Source organism: Myotis lucifugus, unplaced genomic scaffold (genome assembly GCF_000147115.1).
Source record: "Myotis lucifugus unplaced genomic scaffold, Myoluc2.0 scaffold_104, whole genome shotgun sequence".
Classification (NCBI taxonomy): Eukaryota; Metazoa; Chordata; class Mammalia; order Chiroptera; family Vespertilionidae; genus Myotis; species Myotis lucifugus.
The window spans coordinates 1908802-1931357 of record NW_005871152.1 but is presented as its reverse complement, the minus strand read 5'-3'; the positions used below and the strand labels follow the sequence as shown (position 1 = coordinate 1931357).

General features: G+C 43.2%; 1 protein-coding gene across 1 annotated transcript in view; it reads right to left on the bottom strand.

Annotated features, from left to right (window-relative positions):
• The window catches only part of FAT3 (FAT atypical cadherin 3), a 501079-nt gene that overhangs the window by 63602 nt on the left and 414921 nt on the right, over nt 1-22556 (bottom strand). The window contains exons 9-12 of the mRNA XM_006092757.3: nt 17741-21814; nt 13749-13945; nt 12577-12730; nt 9663-9896 (exon numbers count right to left, since the gene is read on the bottom strand). Of these exons, the coding sequence (XP_006092819.1) occupies nt 9663-9896; nt 12577-12730; nt 13749-13945; nt 17741-21814 (4659 nt within the window). The remainder of the gene's footprint in view (nt 1-9662; nt 9897-12576; nt 12731-13748; nt 13946-17740; nt 21815-22556) is intronic.

Genomic DNA, 22556 nt, shown 5'->3' with positions numbered 1-22556 from the left:
GCTAATTTAATGCTCACCACACATACCAACTGGAATGGTTGTAGAAAAAGATACTTACATTTTGTGTAAGAGTCCTTTTTCTGGGTATTTACATTCCTCATTTTAGTTTGTGCTCAGAAAGACACTAGCTTTACTTAGAAAATCATTTTTGTTAAAAGTCTTATTATAAAGTTATCTCAAGGGATACACTTTTTGAACAGTTTTTTAACACTAAAATTAAGCCATAGAATTTTTAGGCTAGCCTAAAATTCTCCTTTCATTGTCTGTGGGAGGCAAGTAAAATCCTATTACAGTGGAAGAACTCAAAGTGACTGCTCGTTTCTATCTTTAAAATATGCCTGCAGATGCTATGAAATAAAACGGAAAGTTGCCATGAGGAGGTCCATGGAATTGCAATTACTTCTCAAGTTAGAAATGACTTTTAAATAGACTCTCCATTTCTGTTTTAAGTGCCTTTTAAAAGTTTTTCACTGGGTGATGACTAACCCTGGCACTTTCCCATGGGCAAAATACCAACTCTGGGCTCCACAGTCCCTTGAGTCTTTAAATGGTCAAAAGAAAAAAAAAAGACAGAAGGCAGCACCAGTCACAGAGCCAGGGGGAGATCCTGACTATACCATAAAACTCCTGGCGACTTGCCAGATGGGCTGGCACCAGCTCTGCTGGGTAGGATCGGCGACACGCTTTGAGGTCCCATGCAACGGAAAAAGTTTGAAAAATGTTAAAGAGTTCAACACAGCCACAGCAGAGCAATGAACCAAATAAGGGGCCTTTCTAAGCAAGGCGTTCTATATACCCACAAAGCTGGCCTCATTGCTGAGTGAGACCACCTCCTGTGATTTCACAAAGATAGTTCATCTGGGTATAAATTCTTTCAACTTTGGTAGGCCCGGGATAGTTAAGTGTAAGTAAATTAATTCATCAACTAAGTGCTCAAAACTCCATCTCTGTTGATGCACAGAACTTCTATGCTGTACTGCTACCTAACAATAATATTCAAAATGTTTCCTGCGTGATTTTAACTTAGTATGATCATTGTATTGATTCATTCATTCATCCATTCAATAAAGATTCACAGAACTTTGTCGCACGCAGATATTGGGGATGCAAAGAAGGATGGGTCACTCTTCGATCCTCAAATGGCTCTCATTTCTCAGGAGACAAACATGTATATAGTTGATTTTTGGAGAGGGGTGGCCAAGGGAATTTTCCCAGAGAAGAGAAGAACTGAATTGAATCATGAAAGAAAGATAGGAGCTGTCAGGAGTACTGAAGTGGAAAAGAGACAAACAGAATGAGCATTTCAGGCGACATGAACACATGTGAGGGTGAGAATGATGTAACTGCAAGGTGTACTCACAGAAGGGTAAAGGGTTCAGCCAGTATTGCTAAATTAGAAGTTTGCAATGGCAGGAGCTGAAGCTGTCTATTTTCAGAGCCACCAGCAAATTATCAGCGCTGTTACAAACAATTATAGCTAGAGTAATCTAAAACCTGGGCATAAAACAATGGATACATTTGCAGAGAGAGAAGGAAGATGGGAAGGAGCAAGTTGGAGAGGGTATGTGGGTGGGAACCGGTTTTTAATATGTGGGAAGTTATTCAAAGAGCTCCCAGCGGATGATGGACAATATAATTGTGCTTGTCAAGGAGGCTTCACAGGGTGAAGTGAGAGCGTATATCCTGCAGCAAAGCTGATAAGCACACTCCACTGAACCTCGTCATACCCTGCAAAGGCAGGGAGCCAAGGTGGGGGATCCTTGGATTCTGCACAAAATGCCCAGGGGGAGGTGGAAATCCCCCAAGACACCCTAGTACTCCCTTAAATCCATTGTTTGCATTGCTGCATGTTGGATCAGGATTGATCCAGTTGAGCAGCTCAGAGGCACTACCGACCAGTGGCATCTATGGACGGGGCCAGTGTGAATGGGTGAGCTCATGGGAATGGACCAACTGCTAGAAATCAGAATTCCTGCCCAAGATTGACTGCTAAAATGTTTCACGAAGATGTCCTTTTCTGAAAGGAATTAGTTATTTCATTTGACAACTAGTGTTTTTGGGGTTTTTTTTTACCCCCTGCTTGGAAGACACTGGATTTTTAAGAGTAATAATAATGTATATGTATCAAATGCAAAGATTCCTAAACCAGACAAGGCATTACAGTCAAGTAGAAAAATATATATATATTTGTAGAGCCCTACCCTAGAATTTCTTTTTTTTAAAAAAATATTTTTATTGCCGAAACCGGTTTGGCTCAGTGGATAGAGCGTCGGCCTGCGGACTCAAAGGTCCCAGGTTCGATTCCGGTCAAGGGCATGTACCTGGGTTGCGGGCACATCCCCGGGGGGGGGGTGTGCAGGAGGCAGCTGATCGATGTTTCTCTCTCATCAATGTTTCTAACTCTCTATCCCTCTCCCTTACTCTCTGTAAAAAAAAAAATCAATAAAAATATTTTTTTAAAATATTTTTATTGATTTTTTACAGAAAAAATCTGTAAGGCTCTGGCCAAGTTAAGACTGAAGACTGAAGAGGCTTGGCTTCTCCGCTGCGGCTAGACCAAAGGCAGGCCCGAGTGCCGGAGAAAAACCGGTGCCAGCAGCCAGGGGAAGGAAGGCCTATTGCGCGAATCTTCGTGCAACAGGCTTCTAGTTGTGTTAATAAAAAGCAAGGGTCCTGAGACAAGGAGAACTTCGTTCCTTTAGCTAAGTCAGCGGTTCTGAGCCTGTGGGTCACCAACCTGTGGGTCGAGACCCCTTTGGGGGTCAAACGACCCTTTCACAGGGGTCGCCTAAGACCATCGGAAAACACATATATAATTACATATTGTTTTTTTGATTAATCACTATGCTTTAATTATGTTCAATTTGTAACAATGAAAATACATCCTGCATATCAGATATTTACATTACGATTCATAACAGTAGGAAAATTACAGTTATGAAGTAGCAAGGAAAATAATTTTATGGTTGGGGGTCACCACAACATGAGGAACTGTATTAAAGGGTTGCGGCATTAGGAAGGTTGAGAACCACTGAGCTAAGTCTTCTCTGACTCCCTATAATGCCTTTCAAAATTATGTTTCGTCTCGGGACTCTTATTTAATTTATGCACAGCACCTTCTCCAGATTGCTGAACCCTTCTAGACCACAGGCACCACTCCCTCCTTATTCCTCAGCCTCTCCCCTTTTCATCTTCTGAGTATCAGGTTCTCCTTTCTGCTTCTCTCTTTCATTTCTAAGGTCAAGTGTTCTCTCTGTGTTGCTGTGTTGCTGAGGCCAACATAGTCGCAATGCTGAGGCAGTTGTCCCTTCCTGCTTCCTGGCTGAAACCAGATATCCCATGGCCACCCCTCCCTTTCCTACCTCACTCAGACTAGTTCTGGACAACGGACAGTGATAAGGTGACATGGGCTTCTCCCCCAGCTAAAGCTGCTAAGAGCTGGTGTGTCTCCTTCTTCCCTCTTTTCTCCTGCAATGATGACCTTGGGAACCAAAGGTCAAGAATGTGGTGTTGACAAGATAGAGATCAGATCTCCATGGGAAAAGAATTGAACTTTTGCTGTGCTAAGCCACTGAGACTTTTTAAAAAATTACCCCAGTGTAGCCAAGCCAACTTGGCTGATACAGTCCTCATTCACTCTCTTTCCCCATCCCCTTTCTCTCTCTCACTACTGGATTTTCCCCTTGTTCTTGCCCATACAAATTCAAGCCCCATCCTTTAATACCCAACTTATATGCCAATGACACTTTGTAGACCCTTCCTAAGTTGCCCCAGTTGAAATTTCATTGCTCACATATCAATGTTCCCAAAGGAACCTGTACTAACATTTTATATGTGCTGATTAATCCTTAGAAAATTCCTACTTTTGCCAATGCAACTCTATTATAACATTTATTACCTTATTCCTTGAATGTTCATTTGTACTATGACTGTAAACCTCTTGGAGGCAAGACCTCCCCACTTTGTCATAAGTTGCAAACTTATCCTAACATTTTTTTCTGAAGGACTGTATTCTTAATTCCCTATTACCTCCAATTTTTCCTCTTTCTCTCTACACCAGGTCCTACTTCAGGCCACCTATTCTGTTTCTGTTCATACAGCACCTTCAGCTGTGCCCATGCTTGACATCTTGCCTAGCTTATCTTCCCAAAACTTAGAGAGTTCACATCTAAAATATCTCATTGCACTTTTTAAAAAAATTCATTTTTATTTTCAATAACAGTTGACATCTAGTATTATATTAGTTTCAGATGTATACCCCAATGATTAAACATTATACACCTTACTAAGTGATTATCCTTATAAATTTCATACCCATCTGACATGATACATAGTTATTAGACTATTATTGACTAAATTCCAAAGCCACCACTCTAATTTTGGCCCTTGTGGTCTTCCTTAACCCCCTCCTACAAGCTTTCCTTACCCACATTTTAGAGGCTTCTATCGGGTTCACATTTCCAAAACCTAGAGCTGATGATGTCTTTTCTTTCATTAAATATTTTAAATTGATTTTTAGAAAGAGAAGAAGGAAGAGGGAGAGAGAGAAACATTAATGTGATAATGAAACATCAATTGGCTGCCTCCTGCACACATCCCCAATGGGGATCGAGTCTACAACCTGGGCATGTGCCCTGACTGGAAATTGAACCAGCAACCTTTCAATGCACAGGATGATGCCCAACCAACTGAGGCACATGGGCCAGAGCGATTTCTTTTCAACCTTGTTTTAAGTACATGATTCCTTTCATGAACCACCATCCTCAGTCCCCAGACTTTTTTCTCACTTCATTTACCTTTTTCATCCTGCACAACATGATACTCTCCATTTAGTTGGGTCCACCATTCCCAGCTTTACGACTTTATCTTCCTGAATGCCTTCCTATTGAAATCCTGGCAGCTCTGCCTTTTAGTAATGTATGTGTGTTCCTGACTCATGCCCTTCTCTATTGCGTATGACCCGAGGCCTGTCACTCCTTGTTCCTCATCTGTGCAAATCTTGCAGCTCCTTCTGTAGCACCTACTACCTAGTTACTCATTAAATATCTGTTAAATTGAATGGAAAATAGCTGTAATGTGTGTTATGAGCCTCCAAGTTCCTCCGAAGCCCCTGAAAGTAGTTCTGTGCCTTGAAGGAAACATATTACGGGAAAGGAGTCAGTTGCTCATTGGAACATTTCTTTGCTTTATGTCTCTCATCCATAAAAGGAGAACCATGTCTTATTGCATTTCAAAAATCTGGAAATTGGACTCTCAATAAAACATGGTCTATAGCATATATTCCAATGCAAGTTTACATTTTATTTTCATGTCATTTTACCAAAAATGGTCATAGATTTTAGCTCTGAACTTTATCGCTTTATATTCCACTAGAGGCTTGGTGCACAAATTCAAATTCATGCATGGGTGGGGTCCCTCTGGGTGGCCTGTGGGGATTGGGCAGAAATCCACAGTCCAATGCCACCTGCAACTCCTACCTGCTGCTCCTGCTCATCCTGGCCCCACTGTGCCTGCTGTGGGCTCGTGCCCAATCAGTCCCTATCGGGAGAGGCTCGTGTTGCCAAAGCAGTGCTCACTAGCCATGAGCCTTGTGTCTGGCGCCCTCCTGAGGGGAGTGGCCTGCAGGATCAGGCTGAAACCAGCTATCCGACATCCCTCAAGGGGTCCCGGATTGTGAGAGAGTGCAGGCCAGGGTGAGGGACCCCACTGGTGCACGATTGGGCCGGGGAGGGACTTTGGGAGGGCTCCAGGGTGTGTCTGGCCCATCTCGCTCAGTCCTAATCAGCTGGACTCCAGCAGCAAGCTTACCTACCGGTAAGAGCATCTTCCCCCTGGTGGTCAGTGCACATCATAGCGACTGGTTGACCAGTCGACTGTCTTCCCCCTGGTGGTCAGTGCATGTCATAGTGAGCATTTGAGCAGCCTTAGCATATCATTAGCATATTATGCTTTGATTGGTTGAACAGTCGACTGGTCATTGGACGACTGGGCACTTAGCATATTAGGCTTTTATTATATAGGATTTGCTAGAGTAAAAAACTCTTAAAAATTGGAACCTGGTAGACTAAATTGTAAGATATTAACCCAAAGAGCAAACGTCTCCTTATCTTTACTGAAAAGATTGAGTTTTATAATTGCTAGGTTGTATCATGCCATCAGTTCATGGCGTTGAAGATATTTCCATTTTACGGGAAAACTAAGAATTTAATGCTAAAATCTAGACAATTGCCATGCTATTTCTTAGAACTCCTAAAATGAGTATTGAAATTATATTGTCTGCCTCTGGTTTTATTTTATTCCTGACCTAGGCAGTTACTTTCAGGGAAAGGAATATGCTTAAGAAAAGAAGTTTCATGAACAAAACAGCCCTGTCATTTATACAAGTGTAGCCAATGTTCTTCATGAGAATCAAAACCAATTGAACAGCCTGGATGGACTCAAGCATGATGCTGAATGGAAAAAAAAGGCAATCTCAAAAGGTTGCAAACTCTATGATTCCATTTAAGTACAATTTTTGAAATAACAAAATCATGGATATGGAGACTAGCGATTGCCAGGGGCTAGAGCAGCGGTTCTCAACCAGTGAGTCGCGACCCCTTTGGGGGTTGAACAACCCTTTCACAGGGGTCACCTAAGACCATCGGAAAACACATAGATAATTACATATTGTTTTTGTGATTAATCACTATGCTTTAATTATGTTCAATTTGTAACAATGAAAATACATCCTGCATATCAGATATTTACATTACGATTCATAACAGTAGCAAAATTACAGTTACGAAGTAGCAACGAAAGTAATTTTATGGTTGGGGGTCACCACAACATGAGGAGCTGTATGAAAGGGTCATGGCATTAGGAAGGTTGAGAACCACTGGGCTAGAGTCTAGAAAGGAAATGCAGGGAGGAGGTGGGTGTGGCTATGAAGGGGTTAATTTGTTCTTCTCCAGATAGCTTAGGTCTTTTATTTTTAAAAGCTTAATAAGTTCTACAAAAACTAAAAAAAAAAAAATGAGCCACAATCTGGTATCCTAAGCTAGAGCCCTGTGGTGGATGAATGTGGTGCTGGTTACACAAAGCTGCACAGGTGACAAAGTTACATAGAAACACACGCGCGCCACACACACACACACACACACACACACACACACACACACACCCCTGATTATTTACTGCAGTTATGCAGGATGTTATCATTGGGGGAAAGTGCAGTACTTTTTTTTTCTTGCAATTTCCTATGAACCTATAATTATTGCAAAATGAAAAGTTTTTTTAAAACCAGATATTTCCTTGCCACTTTAGAGAATAGGCCCCTGAGATCAGCAATGACACAAGCAGGTGAAGTGGGTGGGAGTAGGGAGGCTGAGAACTGCCGGATGTGAAGGAGGCAGCTTTTATTTGGCTCCTCCCACTGTGGGGCTGTGCACCTGGAATTGCTGAGGCTTCTGAGGGCTGTTGCTGTTTTTATAAAATGCCAGAAACTAAAGTTTCCATGTAAAAATTTCCTGACTTTTATTAATAACTAATTCAAACTTTTTGAACACTGTATACAAGCCATACTAAATATATGCGAGGGCTGGATTCAGCCTAATGATTCCTGTGCAAAATTAGCTTCAGGCCAGAGGTTCAGTTTGACCCTGAAATGAATTGCCCACTTCACAACCTGGTAGCCTCCTCTGTGGTTCCTTTCGAAAAACGGAGAAATGGATTGTTCCCAACGAAGTACGAGTTCTTCTCTGGCCACGGCTGAAAATGGCATAAGCCACCAGTGAAATTCTGGAGGCTGTCGGTTTGATTACAGCTCAGAATCACGCTACCGCTACTGGCTTCTGACCCAGACCTTCACACCGGCTTCCTCAGCATGGTGTCCGGGACAGAGCAGGTGCTCAGTTTATGTTTTTTGGAAGAGTTAATTTGTTCTCCAGATAGCTTAGTTCTTTTATTTTTAAAAGCTTAATAAGTTCTACAAAAACTAAAAAGTGAGCCGCGATCTGGTATCCTAAGCTAGAGTTTTCCTGAGGCTGATACCATGGCCCAGTGAATGCCATTGATATATAGGTGTCAGCAGCACTCACAACTTCCGTGTCTATTTGACATTTAGTGCAAATGAGCAGATGGAGTGTTGATAAGGTTATTATTCTGGTTTTGGTCCTTTAAAGGCTTTATCATCTCTACCCTGCTTAAGGCCCAGAGTCTAGCCATCCTTTCTTCTCCGATTCCCAACAAGGACAGCCAACTCAGCAGAAGTAAAAAGGGGCGGGCCAATCACGTATTCTTCACTACACCACCTGGTGAGTCAGTGACATCGCCCCACCCTTCCCTCTGAAACATCACATGCACTAATCAGACTCCTTCTGTCTCAGTTTCTAGTAGGTAGAGCACAGCACCCCCAATTCCTTCATGAAGAGAATGAATAGAAAAATTCCAGTTTCCTACAATTGGAATTTTAATTCAATTTCATTTTAATTAAAATGCATTAAACCTTAAAATTTCACCTATGGCGCAATTACACATTGTCAAAGTCAAATTGAAATAATGAAAAGATTCATTTGCATGATTTCTGTCCTCTTTTCCCCCAAAAGTCTGCTAAGGAGAGTACAGAGAATGCTTTCTAATCTTCCTTTAAAAAAGAGCATTTGTAGGTATTGCATAATTATAAGTCAATAAGAGTCTTTTCCTATTTATCATTTTTATCAAGCTTTATAATATGCGGATTTAAAGGATTGGTTCCCAGCCTAGAAAATTATGCTGATGAGGTAAGAGCACTAATTTAAAGTGTAGCCACTAATTTCTCTAAGGGGACATATGCAAAGACCCTGGACTTTACATTCGTTTTCAACTAATTATTCTGTATTTACTTTTCCATTAGTCCAGTAATTTTTCTTTCAATTCAGAATTAAGCAATAAGACACTGAATTACATGAAGGCCTGTTTAGCATAGCAGACACACCCCATCATTCCATCGTCCTCTGATTTACAGCTATTAAAATGCTAACCAAGAGGCTGTCTATATGCCCTTTAGTATTTATATTCCATCATGCAGTCACCTCAGTAACCTATTCATTCTCAGAAGGACTACCTGGCAATTAACTCCAGTCTTGTCTAACTCACCATCTCATTATGTAAAGTGGTTTTGAACACAAACTTTATTAGCAACTTTCATTCTCATTTCTTCTTATTTTATCCACCTTCAGCCTGCCTAGAAATGTCAGTTTATATGTGACCAAAATGCTCTGGAAAATGGCAGTTTAAAACCGTCCGCACCGGACAGGCAGCACATTTCGTAATTGGTCTTTGCACTATGGGGCACTAGCATAAATTGAGATTGTCATGTTTCAGCTGAAGCATGTGATGCAATTTTTTACTGAAATGGACATGAATTCCCCCTGCCACACAATACAGCATTTTAACTACATTCAGGAGGAACGAGCAAGTAAGGAAGCTGTTATTTTTATTCTAAAGATTAAAAGAAAAAAAAACAAATTCAAAATTCTTTGTTGCAAGTAAAGGAACTCACAGTATCGGAAGAGCTGAAATGTGGTTCAGTGTACACGTTCTTGGTAAGGAACCAGAGTGGGCTGATGAGATGATTGGAAAGACAGCACCTGAAAATGTGTTGAATCCCTGGACAGGGAGACATCCCACTGGTGCAACTGACTTACCAACGTCGGGATCCACGGCTTGAACTCTGGTCAACAGAGCTTTGGTGGCCGTGTTCTCATAGACACAGGCGTGGTAGTGGTCAGAAGAGAACACAGGGGGGTTATCGTTCACGTCTTCCAGGATCAAGTGGATGTCAGATTGGCAGAACCTGCCACCCCCATCAGTGGCCCTGGCGATCAGGTTGTACGCAGGGACCCTCTCCCGGTCCAGCGGTGACGAAGTTTTTAAATGGCCTGTGAAAAGAAATAGCCCGCCTTTTCAAAAATTGTCTAAGTTCTTTGAAAAGCAGAGGATCAATTCCATAAAGAATCCCAACATAGGAAAGACCAATGATATTGGGCTCAAGTGTCTCATAATTTTGAAAAATAGAACAAATATGGTTTAAAGCATCAGGGAAAAAATCCTGTGATTTTGGATGCAACAACAAACCAACGGCAGGACCTTCAAATTAATTAATGCCACTGTGAAACCTCTGGCATCGGGGGTTCCTCCTTTTGGCTACATGGAGAAGGTCCATGGCTCCTTCGACCTCCCCAGCTATGTCTCTGGGTTTCTGCTGTCTCCAGAGGATGGGCCAGGGTCTGAGTTCTCTGATAGTCAACCATGTCAATAACCTGTAGACCCAGAAGGGGCAGGCAGTCTCTCTGCTTCCTGTTACCCACCATCTTTTTGCCCTACCTTTTAGAGCAGTAGTTCTCAACCTTCTGGCCCTTTAAATACAGTTCCTCATGTTGTGACCCAACCATAAAATTATTTTCGTTGCTACTTCATAACTGTCATGTTGCTACTGTTATGAATCGTCATGTAAATATCTGATATGCAGGATGGTCTTAGGCGACCCCTGTGAAAGGGTTGTTCGAGTGCCAAAGGGGTCGCGACCCACAGGTTGAGAGCCGCTGTTTTATAGGAAAACAAACAATCCCAACAGAGGCTGGATACAGCACAAAGAGGACCTGAAGGAGCCCTACTGTGCCAGGTGAACCCTGCTAGCTGGACTGTGCAGGGGTCTGTGGTTGGTGGGGAGGGTTCTGGTGGAGGAATATTTGAGGAGCTCAGAGAAGCAGCTATTAGCAATCAACATGGAGGTAGGTTATATATTTTAACCACTGGAACAGCTGTACTGGTGCTGGGTGTCAGCCCCCCTGGAGATTTTGTGGTGGTTGTTTAAAATTTAATAGTTAAACATCAAGACCTGAATAAATGCTATTTTGTGTAAAGAATGACTCATGAAGTATTATTATACTTAAATAAAATGAGCAGGTATTGTGTGGACCATGCCAGCCCAACTCATAAAGCAGTTCCTCCCGTGGCTTCCTTGCTCCAGCCAGTTCTCAAACATAGGTTAGATCACTTCCCTCTCCTACTCCCAAACAGCCAGTTTTTTGGTTGGGCCATTCAAGACCCTCCGTGATGTAGCTAAAGTTATTTTATCCAGCAAGCACTTCGGTCACAAACCATTCTACAGCCCCTCTCACCAGTGACAGTGCTGTCCGTGGCGTTCCCTGGATGGGCCTCGCCCTCTGCTCCTGCTGCCCCCTGCAGGGTCCTGTCTGACTTACTAGGATCCTGGCTGCGTTCAAATGTCAGCTCTTCTTTAAAACAGTTTCTTCTTTCCTCTCAGTAGAATATTACCTACTTCTTCCTCTGAGCCCAGATATACCTCCCCTAATATCTCCCCTGGGTCACTCATTTCATTCTGTCTATTATTATCATCATTATTATTAGCTTACTGGTCTGTCTTCCTCCCTTGACATGGTTTGTTTTGTTCATCTTGGAGTCTACCACAAATATGCCATAAGTCCTTTTATGTCGACTAGCTACCCAATGAGTGTTAGCTATTGAATACATAAACACCAGGCACATATGGACAAGTAGTATATTCCTAAGTAGCTCAGTGCTTCCAAGTAGAATAAAGGTGCTGTGGGAGTGAGCAAGGAGTAACCGCTGCCTCTTGGAGTCTCAATATTTTGTGGTTCAATAGGACCAAGACAACACTGGGAACATGCAAGTTGTTCCATCTTTATACTTCATTTACAAATTTCCAGTAGATGAACCATCCAGTGCAAAACACTGAAATAATTTACCTCCATAGAAAATGTCTTTTCCATTAGCCCTGGCCTTCAGTGCCGGCATCTGCTGTGGCGTACATAACCTTTCACTTTATACATTTTACCTGACTGTGTAAGCAAATCTGAGGGCTCATAACTTTGGAGGCAGGAATGTTTAATGAAAACCAGACAAGTGTGCTAATAAGCATCGGGAAGGGACCCAAAAGGGATTTCAACAGGGAAAACTCTCCTTACTCCGCATTGCTGTCTGGTTTGCATGGCAACTTGTGTTGCTGATGTAATTCTGTTTAAACTCTTTATAGGGCAGATGCTTTAACTCAACGACTATGAGAAACAGGAGAAGCAAGTAGACCTGTCTGATTACTTGATGCTAATAAATGTAAGTAAATCAGAGCTAGTTTATAAGCCAAATAAAGTTTGTGTGCTCCAGAGCACCCATCTTCAGATACCATGCACAATTAGGTGGTGCTTTTTTTTTAAAGAATAGTTTAATGATTTTCAGAAAGTAAGGGAGAGGGAGAGACAGAGAAACATCTATGTGAGAGCACACCATTGCTAGGCTGCCTCCTGCATGCCCCCTACCAGGGATCGAGCCTGAAACCCAAGCATGTGCCCTTGACCAGGAATCAAAACTGCAACCTCCTGATGCACAGGATGATGCCCAATACACTGAGCCACACCAACCAGAGCATGTACAATTAGTATTTCTTAGAGCCCAAGATAGCCAGGCATCATATGAAGGCTCTTGTGTATTAGTTAGGCACTATCGATGAGACCATAGGAGAGCTTAACTTCTCTCCTGGATTAACAATGGCATTTATCCAAAGAATAAATGTCACCTTACCACTTTCTGGATCTAGAAAAAATTCATTGTGTCCAGATCCATAGAGTGAGTATCGTATATCTCCATTGGATCCAATATCGGCATCCTGCGCACTGACCTTCAGGATGATTTTATTTGAGGGAATGTCTTCGGGAAATAATGCTGTATATGCAACCTAGTCAAAGGGAAAGAAAAGTAATTACATCATTAGTATTTCTGGGGCAACTGCCATAGTTAGCATGCATTCAAATAATTTAGATGCATTTACATAATTTAGCTTCAGCTATTTTTTTCTTATATCATAGAACCAACCATTTTACAATATAGGATGAAACATGGTATGTCTCTTGCCCTGCCTCTCCGAGGCTCACTCATTCAACAAATACTGATTGAGCACTACTATGTGCTCGGTACTACTTAGATTCTAGGAGTACAGTGTTGAGTAAAACAGATAAAAATCCCTGCCCCTGTGCAACCATGACGCAGGACTCATATTGACCACGGTCCTCTTTCTGTTAAGCACCAGTGAATCCCTGGGACCCTTCAACTCTTTAAAAAGCCACTACTGGCATTTGGCATTAGTATGAGAGATTAAGTCTATTTGCATTTTTCTAAGCTACAGAACACCAATGTTGTGGCTTTGGGTCCAGATGGTGATTAAAAGAAGAAAGGTAAATGAATAGGGATTTAATTTCAATAAGAAGAAAACAAAACCTAGTATTGGCACCTTGCACTGACTGTCCTGTTTGTTATGTGATAGAAAAGCTACCTCATGACGACCTTGAGGATCTGGGTTCATTGCTAACATGGCCATGAACCAGCTGTGTAAACTTACAAACAAAAGTAATTTATGCTTTTGAGGGATCCATTTCTCTTTTATGAAATCAATGATTTAGAATAGTCCTTTAAGGTCCTTCATGATTCCTCTAAAATTATTTAATTTTAGGACTCATGGTTTTGTTTTTGTTTCTGTGGGCAAAATTATGTACCGGATTCATGCTACCTCCTCTACTCTTTCCATGTTTATAATATTTCATCCAAGACTCCAACTCCTAGCCTCTTATATCCAATTGGAGCTCACTAACTAAGCAGGTCAGAGCAGAAATTAGCTTGGCCTTAAACAGAGAAGGGAAATGGGTCTTGATTTAATTTTAGAAAAGGAGCAATCTATCTGCGATAGCCACAAAACTTACCTGATCACACACTGGGCTATTGTCATTCACATCGCTGACAGTCACTTCCACCATGGCCTGTGTGACAAAGAGCCCATCGGTGGCCGTGATATTGAGGAAGTAAGCATCTTGTTCTTCCCTGTCTAGAGGTCTCTTCACATAGACCTTCCACTCACTCTGCACCAGCCCCAGCGCAAACCTTCCTCGGGGATTCCCTCCTGCAGTAAAAAAAAAGAGGTTTTGAAGCTGTGCAGTAACAGCAAGAGGCCAGTGTAGGGTCATCCAGGTGCCCCGCAAACTATATCATTTACAATACTGAACAACAATCAATTCTCACTTCCTTTTGATTCTTGTGCAAGAAAGCCTGATATTTATATGCTTGGCTTGTGTGGAAAGTAAAACAGTAACTTTCAAGAGAATAAAATGCACTTAGAGAAGCCGGAGGTGAGCTCTTGTTTAGTTCCCCTTAAGGACAATCAAATTCAAACTGTGAAATCAATCCTTCTCAGGATGATACAACCGTCTTTCCACTTTGTCTCAAGAGAGGATGTAATACACCGTAGCTCTTGTTACCAAGACAATTTCATTAGCTGTTGATAATCAAGGAAAGGCAGTCAGTTCTATTGAAGAATCTTTTTTAATTTATGGGGGTGACTTTGGTTAATAAAATTATATAGGTTTCAGGTGCACAATTCTATAATACATCATCTGTATATTGTATTGTGTGTTCACCACCCCAAGCAAGTCTTCTTCCATCACCATTTATCCCCCTACACCCTCTCCTACCTCCCCAACCCCCCTTTCCCTCTAGTAATCACCAGACTATTATCTGTGTCTATGAGTTTAATTTTTTCTTAAGCCCTTCACCTTTTCCACACAGCTCCCCAACCTCTCTCTCCTCTCCTCTGACAGCTGTCAGTCTGTTCTCCGTATCTATGAGTCTTTCTACTTTGTTTGTTAATTTTGTTCATTAGATTCCACATAGAAGTGAAGTCATATGGTACTTGTCTTTCTCTGACTGGCTTATTTTACTTAGCACAATACTCTCCAGGTCCATCCATGCTGTCACAAAAGATTTCCTTCTTATTTTCCTTCCTTCCTTTCTTCTTCTTCTTCCTTTTTTTTTTTACAGCTGGGTAGTATTCCACTGTGTGAATGTACCACATCTTTTTTATCCACTCATCTCCTGATGGGCACTTGGGCTGCTTCCAAATCTTGGCTATTGTAAATAACACTGCAGTGGACATGGGGGTGCATATATTCTTTTGAATTAGTGTTTTGGGTTTCTGCTATTAAGGAATCTTTTCATGAAAGATTTATCATACAGCTGTACTCTCCCTATAAGGACTGGGGTTTGGGGGAGAGAAGTTGGTATGACAGAGGAAGACCCATTAGTATTAAAGGGCCCTAATGAGGGGTCATTTAAGGTACAGTTCAAAGATAAGCACTACAATTAGATCAAATTTATCAGAGCAAAGCTGGGGAAAGCGGGAGAGAAGAAGAGGTGTAATGGAACAGCTTTTGATGACGCTGAAACACTGACAGTGGTCCCAGCAATACTACTTCCAGCATCACTGAGTTGCATGGGGACCACAGTGGCTTTCAGAAGATGGGAACAGGAGGGAAGAAAATACTTGACCTTCCAATCCCAAAGAGGAAAATAATGTCGCCTCAAACAAGGAGGAAGACTGAACGAGACAGCTGGCAAGGAGCCTGGAATTCAGTTAAATCATCACTGTTTCCCTGGTTTAGCCATTTAGCAAGTATTTATCACCTGCTCTGGGCCAGACTCGGCTCCAGGCAGTGGCGCTACCGCAGTGGACAAAACGGACCCAAATTTCTCCTGCTGGAACTCACATTCTAGTGGGGAAGACTGACAGTAAACAAATAAATAAGGAACATATTGCATCCTGCTGCTACTTCACTGGAGTGAACTTGCCTTCTTACAATGAATCTTTAAAAAAGCCCAGGGCAGAGCTGCTGGTCCTGTCGAGGGGATGGAGTGGGAAGGGTGGCATTTTGAGAGCCAGACTGCGCACTGGATTATAAGGTGGGGGTTGGGATCCGTCTGGGGTCTCAGCGGATGAATGGACTATACTAGGCAGACAGTGCAGAAAAGGAGGGGGTGCACCCTCCTCTAGGGCAGTGGGTTTTTGCTGGGAGTGACTGTGCCTCCTCCCCCACCCCTCAGGGGACACTTGTCCATGTCTGAAGACATTTTTGAATGTCACATCAGGGGTTGTGAGGTAGAGCTACTGGAATCTATTGGGTAGAGGCCAGAGACACTGCTAATCATCCTACAAGGCAGAGAACTGCCACCTATGACAAAGACTTATCTGCCCAGAATGTCAAGTGTCCAGGGTGAGAAATCTGCTTCCCTGAGGCTTGGGGTCCTCCCTGGGAGATCACTTTCCTCCATCACTGGCTAGGATTCAGTTAGACTGTGGTTGAATATTCAGCATGCACAGATTTAACCTCGCCGATGCTTCTGGTGCAGGCCCACACTGTTCTTTTGTTAAATAAAATGATTAATGGTCCTTTGTTAATCTGTGGAAGCACAGCCAAGTTGTGCTACCTCAAGAGCAAAAGTTAAATCTCATTAAAATCAGTTGGTGGTTGGCACTGCTAACAGTAACAGTAGCTTTAAGCTACTCTGTTCTCATTACCTTGGTAAAGTTGATAGGCTGGCCCCTTTAAATCTTCCATTCAGAGACAATGTATAAATAATTAAGGCTGAGTAACAGTTCTTCCAAATAGAAGAGTATCCCTTAGAATGCTTAAGAAGCTTTTTATCTGCAACTGAATGCAAATGAAATCAAAGTGATGCTTTACTCACCTATTTGTCTTTACCACTATTGCTCGTGTCTTTATTGCAGAAACATACATTTTAATAAAAAGGAAGTTATCAGCTAAAGCATGAAATGCATAAACAGCTTTAAACAGAAAACATCAAGCAAACAGTTCCATGAAGAGGAGGAGTAACGCGGAGAAGTGTGGCAGTCGCTAGCACGGACGCATATGCCCTCCCGTGGATCTTATTCTGCAGTGATTAATTAACTTTCCCACCAACGTACTTAAGCAGACTCTGTGTCCTGGGGGCATTCTAATTAATTCATTTTTCACGGTGAATAATGTAGTTTTTCTAAAGGGAAACCACCTGACTACAAGTATTGATGGATTCTTTAAAATCTTTTGGCACTTGGCTTATGTTCTGCCTTTGAATGTCACAACATCAAAATGTTCGTTTTAAAACCCCAAAGTAGTTTGAGGAAGACTGCTCCCACATCACCAACCCTCTCCTCTTTGTAGTTTAAGGCCAATCACCTCGGAAAGCTGCCCCTGATCAAGACACCCCTTCTTCACTCTGACATGAAATCCTCAGGCTCTCAGAGCAATGGTGACATACTTTGTGCCCTCTGGGTGACCTCATTTGTCTATCTTGGCTTTCCCATTGAACTGCTACTTACTATTTGGAAAGACAGGAAAGGGATCCAAGAAAAATGAGCTGTCAGGAGAAATATCTTTGGCTTAGAGTTATAACATTATTTTATTTTTTTAGCAGAAGGTCAAACCTGGCTCTCTAATTTGTAAATGTGAACGTATATGAGTTTTCATTATCAGAGGAAACAGTTATTTGCTTTTTTCCCCCCCTTAAAAATGTAGGGAAAAGAAATATAGTTAAAAATACATCTCTTATATATTTTTAAAATAACAGCAAAAAAGACCTGTTATTTTCACTTCTTCAGCTGAGAAGTTTGGCTGGACTCCACTTGCAATGATAAAAAGTGACTCAAGGCCTGGGTACCGATCTGGGTACCCAATGAACTCCACATTACAGCTGAGTGAGGAACAACCAACAACCGTAACTACTCAGATCTCTTCCTCAGCCCCAGAGCATCAATACTCTTAACCCCTCATCTCGTCTTCCTTCTTCTCTCCTACTCTCACTGCCTGCCACCTTCCATCTCTAGAAGGCAGAGCCCGTAGTGAAAACCAAAGGGTGGTAGACTGACCTGTAATGTGGTAGCTCACTTGGCGATTGATGTCGGAAGTGTCTCTGTCCCACGTGCTGAGGACGGCTACCACCTCGCCCGGAGGGTCGCTCTCCTTCACATTCCCTTGGTACACCTCATGGGCAAAGACGGGTGCGTTGTCATTTATATCTGTCACCCTGACAGACACCAAAGCCGTGGCAGAAAGAGAGAAGGCCTCCCCAAGGTCGGACGCCACCACGGAGAAGGTGAATGAGGGGTCTGTCTCGTGGTCCAGGTCCTTCAAGGTACTGATCCAGCCAGTGTTGCTGTCAATATTGAACGCTTCCATTACCTTTTCGGGCTGGGAATCTGCGTGCAGGGAGTACGTGACCTGCCCATTAGCTCCCCAATCCATATCGATGGCTCTCACCTGGGTGAGTTTGGTGCCGATTGGCATCCCTTCCATGACCATGGTCTCATAGCTTGCCGTCTCAAAGACTGGCTTGTTGTCATTCAAATCCAACACCTTGATGTCCACGTCCGCAGTAAATACAATGTCTACCTTGTCGAGGGGTATCGTGGCTGCTACTTTAAAGTGGAAAGCTGGGCTGACTTCATGGTCCAGGCGTTTGTCCAGCTTGATGGTGCCTGTGTCCTGTTCTATGATGAAGACACCCCCTTTGTTATTTTCTGGACGTTCCCCGTTAACTGTGCTGAATTGGACATTCTGACTGGGCAAAATCCTTAGGGTGTCCACCATGCTCCCAATGGCCGTATCTTCTGCAATGGTAAAAGAATACTGAGACTGGGTAAATGAAGGCAAGAACATTTCAGGGGGCAAGACGTGGATGTAGACAGGGATGAGGGAGTGCTTTACTGGAATGCCCCCATCGACTGCTTTGACAAAGAAGGACAGCACTGTGTTTCTCAGCTGGTTAAAATTGCCCTTTGTGACCATCCAACCGTTGTCAGGATCGATTTCCAGCAGGTCAGCCACAGAGACCGAGGCCTCGCTGTACAGGGAATAAGTAATCCTTGAGTTGGCTCCATCATCTGGATCCATGGCCTGCACCTGAGTGACCAAGTGGCCCCGCCCCACGTCTGCCCTGACGCTGGCCCTGTATTCCACTGTCATGAACTGGGGAGAATTGTCATTTTCATCCACAACAATCACCCTCACGGTGCAGAAAGTCGTTCTTCCCCCGCCATCAAGGGCCCTCAAAAAAATACTAATGTCGCCTTCCAGAGGGTTTTCCCGGTCGAGCCTTTCTGTTGTAATGACTTGTCCATTGCTGTCTATGAGGAATCGATCTTTGGCAAAGTCATTGATGATGGCATAGCTGATCTGCCCGTACGTCCCTGGGTCCCCGTCTGTGGCTCGAACGTGAATCACCTTTGTCCCGGCAGCCGCATTCTCTCTAACCTCAGCTACATAGGTGCTTTGTGAAAAGGTGGGGCTGTACAGGTTAGCCCCCAGCACCCTAATATGCACCTGTGCAGTGCTAGTGAACAACCCGTCAGAGACGGACACATTGAGACTGTACAGAGGCTCCATCCGCTGCTTGCGGTGGTTGGATAGTGTGATGACCCCACTCTTGCTGTCCATCAGAAAGCTTGTCCGGTCGTTCCCAGATAAAATGTTATATTCCAACCGGTCGAAGTCAGAGCTGTCTGCATCGGAGGCTTGCACACAGGTCACAAAATGGCCCCGGGGGGCTAATTCACTCACATAGGACTCGTAAATGAGCTGATTAAAAACCGGAGGGTTGTCATTAATGTCTGAGATGTAGATATGAACCAGGACCTCACTGCTCAGCGATGGGAAACCACTGTCAGTTGCTCTGACTTTCAAAGTGCAGTGTTGCACTGACTCGTGGTCCAGCATCCTCGCCGTCAGGATTAAGCCACTGGCGCTGTCTATGTGGAAATAATCGGTGCTGTTGTAAGTGTCCTGGACAATCTGATAATGAACCATTTTATTGTTTTCTGAGTCCACATCAGTGGAAACAACTTGCAAAACAGGTGTCCCAATGAGAGAGGCTTCTGTCAATGTTGTATTGTATGTAGGCTGATCAAAAACAGGGGGGTTGTCATTCACATCATTAACTAGCAAGTCAACGGTGACTTCAGCCCTGGCACCGGTAAGGGCATCGCTGGCTCTTACTGTCAACTTGTAAACAGATGTAACTTCATAATCCAAAGGGCTAACGACTTTCAGGACCCCAGTGTCAAAGTCGATGTTAAATTGTTTATAAAGATCCCCATCAATAATGATATATATGATGCCTTGGCCTTCTGGACTGGTGGCGTTGATGCTTAGAATAGGTGTATCCATCCCGATGTCTTCGTTGATGGATGCTGTATAAAAGGGCTTATCAAACACAGGCATCGCTTTGTTGACAATCGTGATGGGAAGTTCTACGGATGTGGACAAAGAAGGGTTTCCACCATCTTTGGCTAGGATGGTGACACCATACTCGATGTTGGACAAGTCAGAGTTGAATGCTTCTTTTAAAATAACATTCCCCGAATTAGGGTTAATTTCAAAGTGGCCATAGTCATCCTGTAGGACATAGGTCACTTCTCCATTTGCACCTTTATCTTTGTCGATGGCTGTCACCCGGTAAATCGGAGTCCCAGGCTCAGCATCAACTTGCACAGCAGCATAGTAAGGGAGGCCCACGAAGACTGGAGAGTTGTCATTTATGTCTTCGATGCTGACTCTGACCACCACTCTGGCCACACGCAAATGGTCCATCTCACGGCTGGCTTCTACCACCAGCTCATATAACTCCTGTTCCTCACGGTCGAAGGGGACTCCAGTGGTCTGGATGACTCCTGAGGTAGATTTTATCTTGAACTTATTTCCTGGGTTTAAGATGCTATATTTTAAGGGCTCATTAAGGCGATTTCCAATGGCATTGACAATAGCAACTTTGGTTATATTAGGGTTGTTCTCTGAGATTGAGGTGGAATAAAAGCTTTGTGTGAAGTGGAGGCCACTGTCCATGGCTTCTTTAACCAAGATGGTGACCATGGACGTGCTGTAGAACTTCCCGTCCGAAACTTTAACTATTAGTGCGTAGTGGTCTTTGGAGAGGTTGTTGTTTTTTATGGAGAGAATGCCAGTATTTGAGTCCATTAAAAAGTGATCCACGCTGCCTTCCAGCAGGCTGTATGTCAGTTCGGGGGGCACCTCGGAGTCAGGATCTGTGGCACTAACTTTCAGCACCTCCACTCCGACGTAGGTAGGTAGCAGCAGGACCGTCTCAAACACAGCCTGGGTGAAAACAGGCGGGTTGTCATTCACATCTGTCACCTCTATGCTGACTTCAACGGGACTCTCTGCAGTCAGCTGGGGGCTGCCGCTGTCTCTCACGTGCACGTGGAAATGGAAACGGGAGATGGTTTCATGGTCCAGGGTGGCAATCGTTCGGATGGCCCCCGTACTGGAGTCCACCGTGAAGAACTTCTTGGCCATGGACTCGACAATTTGATACACAAGCAGAGCATTCCGGTTGCTGTCAGCATCGGTGGCCCGAATTACCAGGGGGCTGTTATCTAGGCTCCTGACAATGCTATTAACTGGGGCAGCCTCACTCAGGCTGCCTGAATATTGAGAAAAGAGGAAAATGGGGGCATTATCATTTTCATCAACAATCTGAATATTGACGGAGACATTGGAAGCCATTCCTGCCATGTTCGTGGCCTGTACGGTGAGTTGGTAAGAGGAAGTTCGCTCATAATCCAGTGCCTTCCGAGTAGTGATGACTCCAGAGTATGGATTTATGGTAAAGATCCCATCTGTGTTTCCATCTTTGACGTCATAAATGAGGGTAGATTGACTAATCGCAGAGATCAGAATGACCGATGTTCCAATATCAACATTTTCATTTACTTCTGCTTGGTAGTCTTTGTGAGCGAACTTGGGGTGAGAATTATCAGACATGGTGACAGAAATGCGCACAATTGCGGTGGCAGACATGGGCGGGGAACCCTGGTCTGTGACTTTGACTGACAGGACAAACTGAGCCATAGTCGTCATGTCTGGTTCTTTGGAAACGGTGATGATGCCCAGGACTGGTTCGATCTTAAATGTGTTCCCCGTGTTCCCTAAAATAAGGAAATCAATGGGGAAATGAGTTACAATTGGGTCATTTTTTGATCATTAACTTTTCATCTAAAGGCTACTTGACTGCAACATGGCAAGCAAAAAGCAATTTTTCATATTCATTTCATCTCATTCTGAAATAAGACAAGTGACTTCTCTTTTAGGAGTATTCAAAAGCAACTGAAAAGAGTTTTCTGGTAAAATTGTGAATTTCAGATCCCTATCTTCTTAATCCAGGTTAACAACAACAACATAGCACTGTGTACTTTAAACCTGGTGAATAAAAGCTTGTGGGGGAGACTTTTCTGTTTAAACTTTCTTATTCTCAGCCTTGTGAGACGAGCACCAGACTGGGCTGGCACAGGCTAATGTCACTAGTGAAAAGGTATTTTCACCTAAACCATATTCTGTGTTCCATGTTACAAGGAAGAGAGCTGTAGAAATTGTTTCGGAACACTACCACACAGTCATTTGGTTTCAGATTATCCTAAAGGTAAGCTTTACTACATGGAATTGGTATCTTTTCATGCTATCCAAACCCCATTCATCCGGAACACTACTTTGGTGAGGGGGTTTTGTGTAGGCAGGGAGAATTCTTTCCAAGTCACTGTTGGCTTTGTAAGTCATGAGGATTTTTTCTGACTAACTGATTCTTATTTTCCCACATCCCCAAACACACACATGCACACACAGACATAAAACTAGACAAATAATGATAAGGCAGTTGCTCCGATCTGTAACCAT